This window comes from Phocoena sinus, chromosome 11, assembly GCF_008692025.1.
Source record: "Phocoena sinus isolate mPhoSin1 chromosome 11, mPhoSin1.pri, whole genome shotgun sequence".
Lineage (NCBI taxonomy): Eukaryota > Metazoa > Chordata > Mammalia > Artiodactyla > Phocoenidae > Phocoena > Phocoena sinus.
This window is the reverse complement of record NC_045773.1, coordinates 3,706,360-3,722,833: the sequence shown is the minus strand read 5'-3', so window position 1 is coordinate 3,722,833 and position 16,474 is coordinate 3,706,360. Positions and strand designations below refer to the sequence as shown.

At 52.8% G+C, this 16,474-nt stretch overlaps 1 protein-coding gene across 2 annotated transcripts in view; it reads right to left on the bottom strand.

Annotated features, from left to right (window-relative positions):
- The window catches only part of FGD5 (FYVE, RhoGEF and PH domain containing 5), a 115,716-nt gene that overhangs the window by 46,718 nt on the left and 52,524 nt on the right, over nt 1-16,474 (bottom strand). For both annotated transcript variants that reach the window (XM_032650390.1, XM_032650391.1), the window contains exons 4-5: nt 3,965-4,023; nt 3,822-3,852 (exon numbers count right to left, since the gene is read on the bottom strand). In XM_032650390.1, the coding sequence (XP_032506281.1) occupies nt 3,822-3,852; nt 3,965-4,023 (90 nt within the window). The remainder of the gene's footprint in view (nt 1-3,821; nt 3,853-3,964; nt 4,024-16,474) is intronic.

Genomic DNA, 16,474 nt, shown 5'->3' with positions numbered 1-16,474 from the left:
TCCTTGCCCACCCCCTACCCCACGTCCTCAGTCTGCCTTTTGTCTGTGGAAAAATTTTGGCCAAAGAATAAGTTTAATCAGAGAAATGAGAAAATGCAGAAACAAATGAAAACAGTCAAAGGAGACCAAATAATAATAGTTTAGTCATTAAACACAGTCAAGGACCTTTAGTTCCTTTAGTTCCTTAAGGGCTATAGATAATATCCTGAGCCATATCCTGTGAGCTGTCTTATAGATACTAAAACGCCCACCAGGTGGAAGAAGTGAACTACATCATGACCAGGCTGTAGCCATGACATAAGCTGCCACAATTCCAAAAACTGGCCTCAAAGAGATAGAAACAAACCGAACCTGGAACTGAAGATTAACTGTACCTAATACAATCAAGATGCTGCTGGTCAGACCACTGAAGCCCAATTTCAAGATGACTGTCAGAGCTGACTGCACTGTTTCTGCGTGTAGCCCCCTCCCTGTGTCTATAAAAGCTCTTGCCCACGACTGTCAGTGGTGGGGAGTCGGCCTTTGGATAGGCGTCCGCACTGTGCCACTGCCCACCCCAGTTGCCACCATCCAAAATAAAGCAAACTTTCCACCAACGCGGCCTCTTTATTGGCTTTTGAGTGGCGAGCAGCCAGACCGCACTTTTGGTTACACTAGGAGAGGGATTTGTTTTAGATGACAAGACAAGAGAATTAAAGGTGTCTAGGGGCCACACCAGTTTAAAATCTCCAATGACTCATTATATGCAAGGAAAAGCAGGAGCCTTCTAGCTTGGCATTTTAGGTACATCTCAGTTTGGTCCTAACCTTGGTTTTGGACCCATCACTTGACCCACTTGGAAACCTGCCTTTCCAAACGTATCCATGTTCTAACGACGTGTGATGGTGCCCTGTTCTCCACACATATCACGTTCCTTTAGGCCTGTGAGTGTTCTTATGCTGATGACCTGCCCTCCTCTACCACCTTGGCCTGGTGGCTCCCTCAAAGTCCATGTCAGTGGCACCTCTTCTGCCAACTTTCCTGGATACCCCAAAGGGGAATAAGCCTCTCTGCCCCCCATGCTCATGCAGACTTTTGCACAAATTATACTTACCACAGAGTAGCACAACTGTTCACATATATAGTTCTCCTCCCCACCTCCAACCTCTCCCTCAACAGAAAAAGGAGACCTACTCAAGGGCAGGTTGGGGGCCTTTTCCCTCTTTGGGGATCCAAGGCCTATCTCAGTGTCTACGGTGTTGTAAACATCCTGTGATGTTCTGTCCAGAAGGAACAGGTAAGTCAGATAGATGGATGGATGGATGGATGGATGGATGGATGAACGGACAAATGGATGAATGGGTGGACAGGGAGTCTGATGAATGACTGGTTGGCTGGCTGGACATATCATTAGGTGCATGGACAGATGGAAGGACAGATGAGTGGGTGAAAGCCTGGCTAGATGAGTGGATGAGAGATTGATCATACACACAGGTGGGCAGGTGGATGAATACATTTATGACTGGGTTCAAGGAAGGATAGAGCAAGTCTTTAAACCAGAAGTCAGCAAAATTTCCTGTAAAGACATGATAAGTATTTCAGGCTTTGTGAGCCACATATGGTCTCAGTCATATACTCTTCTTTGCCTGTTTTTTCACAAGTGTTTAAAATATGTAAAATCCATTCTTAGTTAATAGGCTGTAGAAAAACAAGATCTTGGCCATGAGAATGCACTTCTGGATGACCAGAAATTTTATGAATCCCTGAGGTAGCGCTATCTATCATTCGACAAACACGAAGTTGAATCCCTAACACAGAAGGCCAGAGGCTATCCCTGTCGCCCTCTCAACAAAAGCACGATGGAGTCGAGGACTGTTCTAGCTGGGGAGGTTTGAAATGCACAGTTGGGCCCTTCCCACCACCGGGCAGCCTTGGAATTTCAAAAGCAGCGGATCTCCACAGAGAAATTCTGAGAGTACCTGCCAACCTTAGCAATCAGACACAGACCCAGGGAGGGGAGTGGTGGAGAACGTCCCACAGTCTGTGCTCTCCTTTGGACTAGTGTCCCTGGCTAGGACTTGGAGTCACATTGGGGCATTTCTGCCACTTCTATCCCCATAAGCACTAACATCACAATGTAGCTCCAGGCCACAATTTCCCACAACTAGCTTCTGAATTGTGATTTTTTTTATGTGCTCTTTTTTTCCCCTCCTCAGGATATTATTATGGATTACCAGCGGCTTCAGCATCTTTCCAACTGGCAGGAAGCAGTGCAAACAGAGATGGAAGTTTCCCAGTTAGAACCCTCTTAACAAAGTCATAAAACAAAAAGGCGCAGCCCCTCTGTCAAGCTGCCAGCTCAGAAGCAAGGGAGAAGCATTACAAAAGGGAGAGTGATGCTTCCTGCCGTGCTGGGGCCGCCGCGCTTCACACCTGAGGGCTTTTGGGTTTAATCACCCACACAAAGTTCTCAGCCTGAAGGGCAAAAACGAGGGGCTGGGAGTGCAGGGCCAGAGCAGTGATCTATCCCCCCTCTCCCGGGGACCTGGGTGCCTCTGTTCACATGGCAACACGACACCAGGGTGATGTCACCGAGAGGGACCTGGCTTGGTGCTGGTGCTCCGCTGCCGGCAGGAAGGCCCCTGCCCCGAAGAGCTCCAAAGGCGGAGGGGACACGTGACTAACACAGGACGGCAGCGCAGCAGGAGTCAGGAGACCTGGGGCTTCCTCCTGGCTCAGCCACGGAGGGGCACTGGCCTTTGCATCACCACCGACAAAACGCTCAGGATGGACATTCCCAGCTCTGACATTCTTGGAAAGACACAAAGACGAATCAAAGCAGCACGGGACCAGGTGCCAGCCTACGAGGAGACTGCAGATGGCTTAGAGAGCCCAGCCGAGCAGGGAGCGGTCACGAGGGCCTTTATGGGACAGATGCCCTCACTTCCCACATCTTTGCTGCACCCTCTTCCCTTGCCCTTCCTTATGACTCAGCCCCAAAGTCACCCCCTCCGGGAAGCCTGCCTAGATTCCCTGAGGTTGTCAGTCACTCCCTTTTGCTCTGGATAATTACTCATTCACCAATCTGTCTCCTTCGCTGGCCAGACTGCTCCTGCAGAAGGGACCTGTCTGATCCGACTTTCCATCCCCAGCTCTTGTCACACAGCAAGTGACAAGATGTCCAAAAGACATTCACTGAACTGAATTGAACTGACTGCACAGGGAGACCTTCCAGGCAGTCTGGCAGGTTGTGAAGGGTGGCAGTGCCAGAAATCCAGGCAGTCCCCAGTCTGGCCTCTTTTCCTCTGAAAATCCAGAGGATTCCCCTGACCCCACCGGCTCAGGTGTTACTGTCCCAATACCAAGGTGACTTAGAAAGCCTCTTGATACCCCAGCTGCCTGGTCCTTGTGCAAACACATCACCTTCTCCACATAGACCTAAACATACAATGAGCGCGCACACCTGTACACACACACACGCACATGCATGTTCCCACCCCACACACCTGAACTTGCACACACACAGCTACGACCCAGAACTACACCTGTCCTCCTTCTGTCTTCTTCAATGAGAGGGTCGAGGAGACCGCAAACATCCTTCCAGAAACCTCAGCACGTCCCCTATGTACCCTCCACCGAGGCAGAGGGTAGCTCCAAGGAAAGAGTGTGCTCTTCGCCCCCTGAAGCACACGAAGCAGGAGACAGACTTCCCTGAAAAGTTTCGGTGAACAGGTGCCTCCGCTTGTGGAAAGTACCTCTGTCTCCTCATTGCTTTTCTGCCCCTTATATCACAGCCTTGTAAAAGGGCGATTCGTTTTGGACAATTAAAGTGATTAACTCACCAGATGTAGGTGCTGGAGCATCTCCACGTATCTGCAGGGGGAAAGAGGTTTGAGTGTGCATTAATTCTCATTCTGTAGAAGCCGGGGAGGGGTGATGTTCTGTTAACAAGCTCAAGGCCACAGGCAGCTGCTTGGGGACTCACGCTTTCTCTGAAGACAGCAGTTCCTGTGCTATGACGTGGGCTCTGGACTGTCCATCCACCTGTGGGAGGAAACAGAGCCATCAGGAGGGACGGTACCCACGGGGGCAGCAGAAGGGGAATCCCAGCTCCACAAGCATCAGTCAGGTTTATAGAAGGACCGTCACGCTGCCGGAGGTGAATTCCACAGGCTTCTCAGGCCACCCCGGCACTCACTACCTGTGTGATCTTCAGCCTCGCCGCACCCCGGCTGCCTCATCTGTAATGTGGACATTAACAGCATCGAGTGCTCAGGCCAGTGCCTGCTGCGGCCTGCATGCTCGGCCGCCCTCACACCCACGCAGACTCTGCCCACAGCCCGGCAGGTTTTGAACAACCTGCGGTTCTCTGTGCCAAGCGAGCTCTCTCTTCTTGCTTTTTTACATGCTGTCACCTCAGTGTACTCTTCCTTTCTCTGCCTGGCCACCTCCCAGTTATCCTTGGAGACTTAGCCATGATGTCTATCACTTCCTCCGAGGAGCACTCCTGATCCCCTCCCTGAACAGCTGGATTAGGTGTCCTTTCTGGGCAGCCCCCTCTCAGGACACCGATTACATCTCCCCCTGCAGGCAGGCACCGGGAAGTGCACCTCTGCAGGACAGTGCCCAGCCTGGGGTTGGTCCTCTTTTGTTACTGAAAGAATGAATGAGTGAATGAATGAATGAATGAATGTTCATACCACTTGGGAAGCACTGACTCTCCTGGCTAACCTCAGAAGGTGAGCCATTTAACCCACCTGAACCCCAGCCTCCGCACCTGTGAGATTCGACAATAACTGAGATTTTGTCTATAAACAGGAAGGATGAGTGGGGGCCGAGGCAGAGGCCCGGGCCTTCTGCCACGAGCAACCCTTGTGGCCCCAAACCTGCCGGATATCAGACACACCGCGGTGTATCCGGAAGAGCAGAGACACTATGGGGCAGTGACAGGACAGATGGGGAAAGACACTGGGCCTGTGCAGGTGAGGCTGGACGGGGTGGCCACCGCGGAGAAGAGGGCACTGACGGGACGCATGGCTCCTGGTTTCTGGTCTCCTGCCACCTTCCCGTGCAACCCTGCAGAAGTCACTTTCCGAGGTCGGGCCTTAGCTTCCCAGGTGTGAGTAGAGTGACCTCTGGAAGGCCGTTCTCTGCTGAACCTGTGTGTTATTAAACTTGAGATGCAATGATCTACTCCAGTGGCCAGAAACGCACTGCCTGTCGAGGGAGCAGCTGCACGGGGCTGTGGCTAAGAGCACGGACTCCGGAACCAGGCAGTCTGGGCTCAAATCCTGCTTCTCCCTTGTACTAGTTAAACAAGTCACTCAACCTTTCTGTACCTCAATCTCCTTACCTGTAAAATGGGCACAGCAGTATAATGGTATCTCACACACACGCATATTGTGAAGATTAAATGAGTGTGTATATATACAGATAGAGACCTCTCTGTATCTGTATCCATATCTGCATCTCACACTTGGAACAGTGTCTGGCACACAGTAAACACTACCAGCTAACCGCTATCATTATGCTTGTGCTTTTTGTACCCTGAGGAACAGAACCAGGTGCCCAGGGATGGAATAAGAACAAATAATCTACAGGCTCAAGCAGGGAAAGGCCTCAACTGCAGAGTAGAGGCTGAGCCACTCCTCTGATAGCAGTTGAGGCAGAGGAAAGCAAATGGACCGTGGAATCAAGCACACCTAAGTACCAATCCTGGCTCCAGCATCGTGTAATTGTGGCACGGCTGGCAAACCATGACCTCTGAGCCTCAGCTTTTTCACCTGAAATACATGGAGAATGACCAACCCGGTCTCACACACCGCTGTTTGGGATGATGCACTCAACTCGGGCTTTGCATTTGCTGTTCCCTCTGCCTGTGATGCCCTTGCCCAGATCTTCTTCTCATTCTTTTTTTTTTTTTTTTTTTTTTTTTTTGCGGTACGCGGGGCTCTCACTGCCGTGGCCTCTCCCATTGCGGAGCACAGGCTCCGGACTCACAGGCTCAGCAGCCATGGCTCACGGGCCCAGCCGCTCCGTGGCATGTGGGATCTTCCCGGACCAGGGCACGAACCCACGTCCCCTGCATCCGCAGGCGGACTCTCAACCACTGCGCCAGCAGGGAAGCCCCTTCTTCTCATTCTTACTTTCTGACTTTTTCAGGTCTCTGCTCAAAAGTCACATCCTCAATGTGGCCATCCATGACCACCCGACCCAGAGAACTCCCAGAGTCAGTCTTACTCCGGGGTTCTCAGCCTTGGCACCACTGACATTTTGGGCCACACAGCTTTCGCTGCAAGGGCTGTCCCACGTGCTGCACGACTGTTAACAGCATCTATGGCCTCTACCTGCTGGATGACAGCTCTAGACCCACTCCAAGTTGTGACAACTGAATGTGTCTCCAGACATTGCCAAATGTCCCCTGGGGGGCAAGAGCTCACCTCGAGTGAGAACCTCTGCTCGAACCCTGTTTCTTGCTGTGCTTTTCTTTATAGCAGTCACACGACCTAATGTTACCCTTGTACACGGGAGATGTTCAAGAGACATTTGAATAAACGGATGGAATTGAGATACAGTGCCCAGCACATAGTAGGTGCTCAATAAACGAGTTCCCTTCCCTAGCTGGTGTGTCCCTAATAGCTTCTTGGCTAAGAGCACAGTATTTTGGAGATTTCAGTCTCTCCAAGGCCACCCAAACTCAGCAAAACTTGGGCCTACGGTCAGTCTTCCTCCTGCCTCTCACTGCCACCTCTATGGTGGGTGATGCTGTTACACCATCCACAGAGCAGGAAGGAAACTTGTGAGGCCTGCAGAGGCCTCCAGCCTCACCTGGCCTCTCGCCCTCCCATGGGTACCGCATCCCGACTCCCGGTCTGCCTTGTGCATCCACAGGGCTAGCGTGGGGCTCTGTAGGCAAGAGCAGCTCACTTCCCAAGCAGGGGCTCCTGCAGAGTCCCACACGCAAAAAGACTTCGTAAACAAAACCCTCACAACGGAAACGTATTCTGCCAGGACAGGCCTCAACAGTTAAGAAAACCCTGTGGTCAAGCTCCCGTAAAGAGAATTACTTTGTAGAGAAAGGACTGGGGTCAGGAGATTGGCCCTGTAAGATGAAGACGAGAATCAAGATGACGTCCAATCTTCCGGAGCCTGTGAGTCAACTCTCGTTTGTCATCCAGCTTGATGCTGAGACCTGTGCTCTGGGGTCGGAAGGCCTGGGTTCAAGTCCTGGGCTCCACCCCTTCCTACGCTTATGCCCTTGGACAAGTTACTTCTCTTCTGAGCTCCCTCTGTAAAACATGGATGATGATGATAATAACAATAATACCTACCTAATAATATACAAGCTAGCATTTATTGAACACTTAGTTTGTGCTAAGTATGGCTCTAGGATTTTCACATGTATTATCTCACTGAATCTTCCCAACAACCTAGGAGGTAGATGCTATTATTATGATCTCCATTTTACAGACGAGGAAACTGAGCAACAGGTAAGTTCTACCCTTGGCCCAGAGTCACTGCTAGTAAGTGGCAGAGCCAAGATTCAAAGCCACGTCGTCAGCTCCAACCTTGAAGCACCTGGCAGCGTGCCTGGCACTCGGCAAGTGCTCAGTAAATCGTGTCTCTGCTCATTGGAGGAGGTGGGCTTTCAAGCTGGGAGACACCTACTGCTCTTCACCTTCACTGTGAAGGAGGCAGCAGGAGTCCAGCACTCCAGGGCGCCCAGGCTAGTCCTCCCGCCACAGCCCTTTCTGATTCCCAGCCCGCAGAGCAGCACCCGCCACGGCACACTGCAACGGGAGCGGTGCCGGAAGCAAGGACGCCCGGATCCACACCCCAGCCAGGCCACGAGCACCTATCTGACCGAGTGCAAGCCCTCCTCCGACGCCTGTCTTCTCATCGGGAAGATGGGGTCAGTGTTCCCCCACTGCAAGGACCAGATGATGAGATGATGGATGGAGTGTCCCCGCCCCACCCCTCCGAACTTCTGGAGTTGTCCTCATTACCACTGTCACAATCTTGAAGCTGTCGGGAGGGACTTCTGTGCACGGGCCACTCTGCACGTCCCTCCCAGGCCCTCCAGCCAGACGGGCAGACTCTGGGCAGGATGCACAGGCTGTCCCGCTTTAGTGACTCTGCTGATGATGGATGTGTCTTCGCCAGCCAGAGAAGAAGGCCTGGCGGGCCATGTGCCTGGGGCTCTCCTCAGAAGCTGCTCCTGGGCGTTGCCCAGCCGGGCCATTTAATATAGATGTTTGTTTAACCAGGAAATGAACTCCGCGGTTGACGGCAGTGTCCAGGGACAGACTTCTGGGAACAGGGTTCCTCCCCGGCGCGTGGGGGCTGGGCCCACGCTATCGCGTTTCTCAGGCTGGCGCTGTGAGGGTTACATCAGGTAGCCGCCCTTCTGTCCGAGGTCCAAGCCCAAGCGGCTTATCTCCCCTGTTCCCCTGGGCCGCCCAGCCGCACTTCCTCCCCAGGCCCCAGGCAAACCTGCCGGCTCAGTGCTGGCTATTCTGGGAGGAGCGCAGGGCGGGAGGAACAGTCTTCCCTTAGGGACCCCCCTGGCTGAACAGACCCCAGAAAGAGTTGGGAGTCCTGGTCCTCTGCCTGGGACTCAGTTTCTCCAGCTATAAGACGGGGGTTCCTAGGCCCCTTCTAGAACAGCGGTTCCCCAAGTCTGCTCTGAGAAGCCCCAGGGTTCTGCCTCCCCTTCCCAACTACGTTATCTGTGTGAGCCTGGATTTTCACTAAACTTGACCAAAACAGCATTTTCAACAGACGGAACCCGAGAAGAATCCAGGCGTCCCCTATGAAGCCGGAAGTTAACACTGTTTGCAAAAATGTGAAACCTGGTCACTCTTGTCGCTAAATATTTTGCAAAACAACTATTTTTCATAATAAGTGCTATCTATGTTAACATATAATGGTCTATTGTTATTTTTAAATGAATTAAAAGATAGATGTTTTAAGTTTTTCTCAGCGTTACTTTCTCACGTGGTAACTATGGATAGATATAACTTATAGAAATAAAAATTCTTAGGGGTCTTCAATCATTTTTATGAGGTTAGAGGGGTCTCAGACCAAAAGGTTTTGAGAACCACTGTTTTAGAGGCTGTCACCCTGATTACGTAGGATTGTGGACGGAAAAGCTCTTCATTCTCAGTGAAGATCCGAAGAGGAGGCATCACTGCCACTGTATCGTAATAACAATCACCGTTACGGTTACTGTGAGAAGTAGGGTGATGAGCCCCAGGCTGTATGGCCTGGCCCTCAGCATGGCCCTATGTGCTCCCAGGGGTCACACCATCTCTCCACAGCGTCCTGTCCTGTAGAAGAGGAAGAAACCACCTCCAAAGCTCCTGTTTTGTCACCTCTCTCCCTGCTTGCAGGCCTCCTGGGTTGATACCTGCTCTGCCTTTAAACAGCTGCCTCTTTCCTTTCACCCTCATCTCTGCCAGCTCCGGGCCAAGCCCCATGTCCTGACGTCTTGGTGCCTGGCTCAGTGCCCCCTCCCTAGTTCACACCTGTACCCCGGCCTGTGGTCACCTGGGAACTCCACCCTCCACGCCGTAACCCTCAGCCTCTCACCTCCTTGAGGCTCCCTTCCCTCTCAGACGACTTTCACCTACTTCTATGTCTGCTCCACCCACCTGGGCCTTGTCCCCGCTCAGAACTGCCCTGCTCTGAGGTGGTGGGGACCTAAGCTCCCGAGCTCCCCTCCACCCTCAGCTGAACTCCCCTCTTAGCTCACGAGAGCTGCAGCCTTGAACCTACTGCAATCCACACAAGGTCGTGGGAACTGCCTTCTGCTGTCACTTGCAGTCCCAAGTGGCTCCCCAGGACTTACAGAAAGAACTTGTCGTCCAGCTTGATGCTGAGACCTGCGCTCTGGGGTCAGAAGACCTGGGTTCAAGTCCTGGGCTTCAGCGCTTCCTAAACCTATGCCCTTGGACAAGTTACTTCTCTTCTCTGGGCCCCATCGGTCAAAGAGGGATAATAACAATACGTACTTAATAATATAACAGCTAGTGTTCCTTGACCACTTAGCATGTGCTAAATATGGCTCTGAGCTTTTTACATGAATTACCTCACTGAATCTTCCCCCAAAACTATGAGGAACTATTATTATTACCTCCATTTCACAGATGGGGAAACTGAGGCACAAATAAGTCCTACCCTGCACCTGTGACTCCACCTAAAGACCCTTTCCAGGCACCGTACCTGCATTCCTCGGGGCTTTTTGGCTCACACAGATGGCTGTGTCCAGAACTTCTCTGTGATCGAGTAAGTGTTTCTAGGTTACACGCTTCACCCCAGTGAGGCAGAGCACCAAGGCAGGCCCCCGATGCTCCACGTCTGCCAGCCGCACATCCCGTGGGCGGGGCGGAGGGGCACATCCGCAAAGAGGGAAGGGGCTGCCGTCCAGGGCTGCTTCAAGCCCTGGGGAAATACTCCTAATGAGCTCTTGCTACTTTGAGGGTCCCAGCGAGGGGCCTTGCTGGGATCTCCCGAGGCCACAGCTGGAGCCGGGAACGTGCTCAGGGAGCCACACTCACGGGGTGGCAGGGACCCCAGGAGAACGCTTGTCTCCAAGGCCCCTCGGGGCACCACCTGCACGGACAGTGGCCACCTCCCCCTTGGAATGCAGACCGGGGCTCCCAGCACAGCCTTCAGCGGCCACTCGAAAATTCAGACAGGTGCTCAGGGAGAGACGGCTCATCTTTCATCCCAGCTGTTGCCTCTGTTCCCACAGGTGGCAGAGGAGGGATGAGGAGGGCAAAGGAGAGGCAACACCTGCAGGACAAGGGGGGAAGAAGGAGGGACCAAACACAGCCCCTCCTCCCCTCCTCCCCCAGGACCAAGTGGTAGGCTTCGCTTCCTGCTGACATCCAGCCTTATTCTAGTTCCTGAGCACAGGCTGGTGTGAGTCTGGGCTTGGCCCAGATACTCTAGAAAACTTTCAGTTGCAAAGAATCTTTGGTTCCGGATGCAGTTTGTAACAGAGGACAGCACGCTATCTTGGAACACCCCGCATGAGGCATCAGGAGACCTGGCGCCTACTCCTGACTCTGCCGCCAACGTGCCAAACAGCCACGAGCGAGCAGCGGCCTCTCCAGGAGCTGCAGTCTTCCCTCCCGTGAGACGAAGGGATCTCGTGCATCACAGACTCCACACCCAATTCCCTCTGCCCCTGGCCCCTGGCAACCACCATGCTACTCTCTGCTTCTATGACTCTGACTGTCTTAGATCTCTCCTGTAAGTGGCATCAGGCAGTATTTGGCTTTCTGTGACTCCCTTGCTTCACTGAGCACCATGTCCTCCAGGTTTGTCCATGTTGTACCATGTGACAGGATTTCCTCCCTTTTAAAGGCTGAATAACATTCCATTGTATGTGGAGACCACACTTTGTTTATCTATCCATCCCTCGATGGACATTGAGAGGGTAGATTTCATGTTAAGTGTTCTTACCACAATAAAAAAATAAAATGAAGTGACCTCTAAATGCCTCTGTCAGCTCTCTCAGCTTATAGGAGCCTGAGTGTGGCGGTAACTGTGACCGGGCCAGCTCTCACTGAACAGGCCAGCACACGGCTCGTACGAGACACAGCCTTCCTGTCCTCAGCATCTCACTTCAGTTCGGGAGAGGACCAGCCACAAGTCAAGAAGCCAGTCAGTGACTCGGCTGCATGCCTTCGTGCTGCCTGCTTTGGCCTCCCATGTACCCTCTCTCTCCTTTCTACTTAGCCGCATCCTACTCTCCTTCACAGAGCACTTATGCCTCACCTCCTCCTGGAAGCCTCCCTGATTGTGTCCTGACTTTTAAGACTTGGGATAGTCACACTGCTCAGGGTTTAGGTCACAAAGCTGAGGCCGCCATGGCTGCCCCATAATTGTTCCATCTCACGAGCAGCCTTTGTCTTGTAAAAATCTGTCAGACGTAACCCTCATAAAAGTGTATAAAATGTAAAGTTTAGAGATTATCACATAAGGAGCTTTCTCAGTCTCCAGCCTGACAGTAAGTCCCCACGGTCAGGCACCCCAGAGAGCTGGGGGCACCGTGGGTGCTCCATACAGACTGGACGGCTGACCCACAGACCAGAGTTCAAACCTGAGTGAGCATATGAGCCACCGCGGGGGGATCTTGTAAACATGCAGATCCTGATTGGACAAATGTAGGGGGGCCTGGGGTGCTGCTGGTCCACATGTCCAACTCCCAGCAGCAGGGCTGTAGACCAGGCACAGAGAGCGACTATCACGAAGCTGGGAAGGAGAAAGTGAGGGTGAGTGTGACCCTGTGGCCCGAATTCTAAACTGGTCAAAGGGGCACGTTTGAGGGCTTCCCTGGTGGCGCAGTGGTTGAGAATCTGCCTGCCGATGCAGGGGACACGGGTTTGAGCCCTGGTCCGGAAAGATCCCATATGCCGCGGAGCAACTAGGCCCGTGCGCCACAATTACTGAAGCCTGCGCGTCTGGAGCCTGTGCTCCGCAACAAGAGAGGCCGCGATAGTGGGAGGCCCGCGCACCGCGATGAAGAGTGGCCCCCGCTTGCCGCAACTAGAGAGAGCCCTAGCACAGAAATGAAGACCCAACACAGCCAAAAATAAATAAATTAATTAATTTTTTAAAAGGGGGGGGGCACATCTGAGACTTGGCAGAGAGGAAAACTAGCCACAGAATAAGCTCTCACGGGACCAGGGTATCCCAACGGCCCCCATCCCCAGCTTCTTGGCTCCTGACAGCCTCAAGCCCTCCAGGGCCCTGAAAAAGGGGTGTGAGACAGGCGGGTACCCAGGATGCCTCCCGGACCTCTGAGCTCCTGTTCTCTCCCTTCCCCTTTGGGTTCCGAGAGTCTGCACCCTCGTCCTCCTCCACTCAACACTGCCTGAAAATGTCTCTGCGCTACTCTGCTGAACTGCTGTGCCCTCTGCATGGCTGCTGTGGGGCTGGTGACAGGCAGGCTTGGTTCCCCACTCCGTCCCTCGCTGTGCACTGTAAATTGTACAGGACCAAACGAGTGTTTTTGTTTATTAAACTGTTGTTCATCGAAGTTTGTTTTCCTTACTTAAACGCAGGAACTGAGTCTAATGCATTCACTTACTTATTCGTTTTTTGGAGGATATTTACTCAATACTATTTTATGTGCCAGGCAGCAGGGACGTAACTGTGAATAGGACAATCATGGTCTCTGCCTTCCTGGAGCCACTCTGAAAGGGGAAGGCAAACAATATGCAAGTAAGCAGAAAAATAAAGAACACAATCACAGCTCGGGATAAGCATGAGGAAGGAAATGACAGGAATGAGCAGGGTGGGCAGGGGAGGCCTCTTTGAGGAGGTGACATCTCATCTGCGACCTGCAGCCAGCAGTGCAAAGGGTAGGAAGAGCATCTAGAGTGGAAGCAAGTGCAAGTGCAAAGGCCCTGGGGTGGGTTTACAGAACAGACTGACTCGTTCTGTAGCCTTCGAGGCTGAATTTCATTTGATCCATAATTAGGACATGGCAACAGAAGATGAAATGCCAGGGGTTTAAAATCTTTCAAATCTGGTGCCAACCGCCAGAATAGCAAACTCAAGTGGAGAAGCAGGCGGGCGGGTGGTGGGGGGCATGGGAAAATGGCGAGTTCAGCTTGGGATCTGTTGGGTTTGAGGTGTCTGCAGGGCTTCCAAGAAGGGCCCCAAAAAGCAGTCCGCAGATGGAGTGCAGGGTCGCAGGGAGCGGTGGGGCAGAAGGTCGGCTCTGGGAACACACCTGAGAAGGGCTGGCCGCTGGCCCGGAAGGGGCTGCCTAAGCAGAGGACACAGGAGGACAGCGGGGTTGGAGGAACCCAGGCCCTGGGACGTCAACGCCTCACATGGAGGCGTGGGCAGAGAGGATGGTCAGGGGAGTAGGGAGAGAACAAGGAGAGAACGGAGCCAGAGAAGCCGAGGCAGCTCCTCGGGAAGGGAGACCACCAGAGCGGGGGCTTGGGATCTGAGGTGGACAGTGTGCAGGGCAAATGACTGCAGCAAGGGGGGCAGGACAGCAGGGAGGAACACGTCTGTGGGTGGAGCCAAGTCCTGCAGAACCCGTCCAGCCCACCCCCTTCTCTGCTGCCCCAACGCTGACCTCGGCTGTATAGGCTCATTCCCACCTCCCGCCCTGCCTCTGCGCTGCTGCTCCTGGCCCGGAATGCTCTGTCCCTAGACCTTCCCGTTTCCTCCTCCCTCACAACGTTCAGCTCCCTGCTCGAAGGGTGCCTCCTTATCACAAAGGCCTTCTCTGGGAAACTGGAACCTGCCTGCATCTCTGGAGGGAAAGTCAAATGGGGCAGCTGTAAAATAGTATGGCAGTTCCCCCCCAAATTAAAAATAGATTGACTATGTGATCTAGCAATTCTACTACTGGGTACATAGACAAAAGAATTGAAAGCAATGTCTTAAAGAGATATCTGTACACCCATGTTCACAGCAGCCTGATTCATAACAGTGGAAAAGTGGAGGCAACCCAAGCATCCATCGATGGATGAACTGACAAACAACACGTGATACGTACACATAATGGAATATTATTCAGCTTTAAAAAGGAAGGAAATCCTGACACCTGGAACAACATGGATGAACCTTGAGGACGTGCTGCTAAGTGAAATAAGCCAGACACAAAAAGACAAATACTGTATGATTCCACGCATGAGAGTAGTCAAAATCACAGAAGCAGAGAGCAGAGCGGTGGGTGCCAGGAGGACTGTGGTGGGGAGTTGCTGTCTAAGGGATACTGAGCTTCAGTTTGGGAAGATGAAGAAGTTCTGGAGATGGGTGGTGAGGATGGTTGCACAATAAGGTGAACGTTTTGTTTTTCTTTTTTTTAATGTAAGTTTACTGTTCTCTCTCTTTCCCATTTTTTTCTATTTATTTATTTATTTGGATCTGTTGGGTCTTCGTTGCTGCGCACGGGCTTTCTCTAGTTGCGGCGAGCGGGGGCTACTCTCCTTTGTAGCGCGCGGGCTTCTCATTGCGGTGGCTTCTCTTGTTGTGGAGCACGGGCTCTAGGCGCAAGGGCTTCAGCAGTTGTGGCACGCGGGCTCAGTACCTGTGGGACATGGGCTTAGTTGCTCCATGGCATGTGAGATCTTCCTGGACCAGGGATCGAACCCACATCCCCTGCATTGGCAGGCAGATTCTTAACCACTGCACTACCAGGGAAGTCCCAACGTGAATGTTCTTAAGGCCACATACTTAAAAATGGTCAAGCTGGGGCTTCCCTAGTGGCGCAGTGGTTGAGAGTCCGCCTGCCAATGCAGGGGACACAGGTTCATGCCCCGGTCCGGGAAGACCCCACATGCCGCGGAGCGGCTGGGCCCATGAGCCATGGCTGCTGAGCCTGCGTGTCCGGAGCCTGGCTCCGCAATGGAAGAGGCCACAACAATGAGAAGCCTCCGTATTGCCAAAAAAAAAAAAAAGGTCAAGATGGAAGATTTTATGTTATGTGTATTTTCACAAAATTTTTAAAAATGGAAAAAAAAAAAAACCCCAGCCTTCTCCAGCCTCCCTGTCTAAGTTTCCTCCCTCTCCTCACCCCCAGTGCTCTGTCTTCTGCCACCGTGGTCTGCTTTGTTCGTTGTTTATAGCACTTTCACCACCTAAACCCACCTTGGGAGTTTTCTGGATGATTGTTCATCCCCTTCTAGAATGTAGACTCTAGCAGAGTCTTTTGACTTGTGGCTGCTGTATCTTCAGCCCTTAGAAGGGTGCCTGGCACATAGTAGGTGCTCAGTAAGTACTCAGTAAATAAATAAAATTCTGTTGAAGAAGAGGAGGGACGGGTGAAACTGGGTGAGGACACAGAGAGAAGAGGTGCAGATGGGGGGGAGTTCACATCGACAGGAGAGTGTTTTCTGGGAAGGAGAACAGGCTGCAGGAGAGGAAGCTGCAGCAGGTTTGGAATGGCCTCCCCGGGGCCCGGAGGAGCGCGTGTCTGCAGTGGAGCCAACGCGCAGCCGGAACGGGGGTTCAGGGTCTCCAGCATGGAGAAGGCATAGTGTGACATTTAACACAGGCTGGAGACTCACCCAGTGGAAATGACCAGGGTTCAAGTGGATTCTTGTTTTTGGTTTGGTTTGGTTTTTGGCTGTGCCACGCAGCTGGTGGAATCTCAGTTCCCTGACCAGGGACTGAACTTTCACCCTCGGCAGTGAAAGCACAGAGTCCTAACCAGTGGACCGCCAGGGAATTCCCCACGCAGATCCTTTAACCCAGGCAGATGGTCAGGCAAGGCCACAGGTGCAAGGCTAGGGTCACGAGGTCAGCAAGGAGGCCTGGGCCAGGCCGCCAGGACCTTGGGTGCAGCCAGGGAGGGGATGTCCTGAGTGGGCGGGGACCAGGGAGGGCGTGAAGGCAGGATGGGTCTGCTCCAGGGGACAGGGCTGGGCTCAGGGGTGGACCCGGCCAGGAAACAACGTCCATGGTGACAGCGGGAGCCCGGCCAGGGAGGAGGTAGCCGGGAGGGGCTGCCAACTCC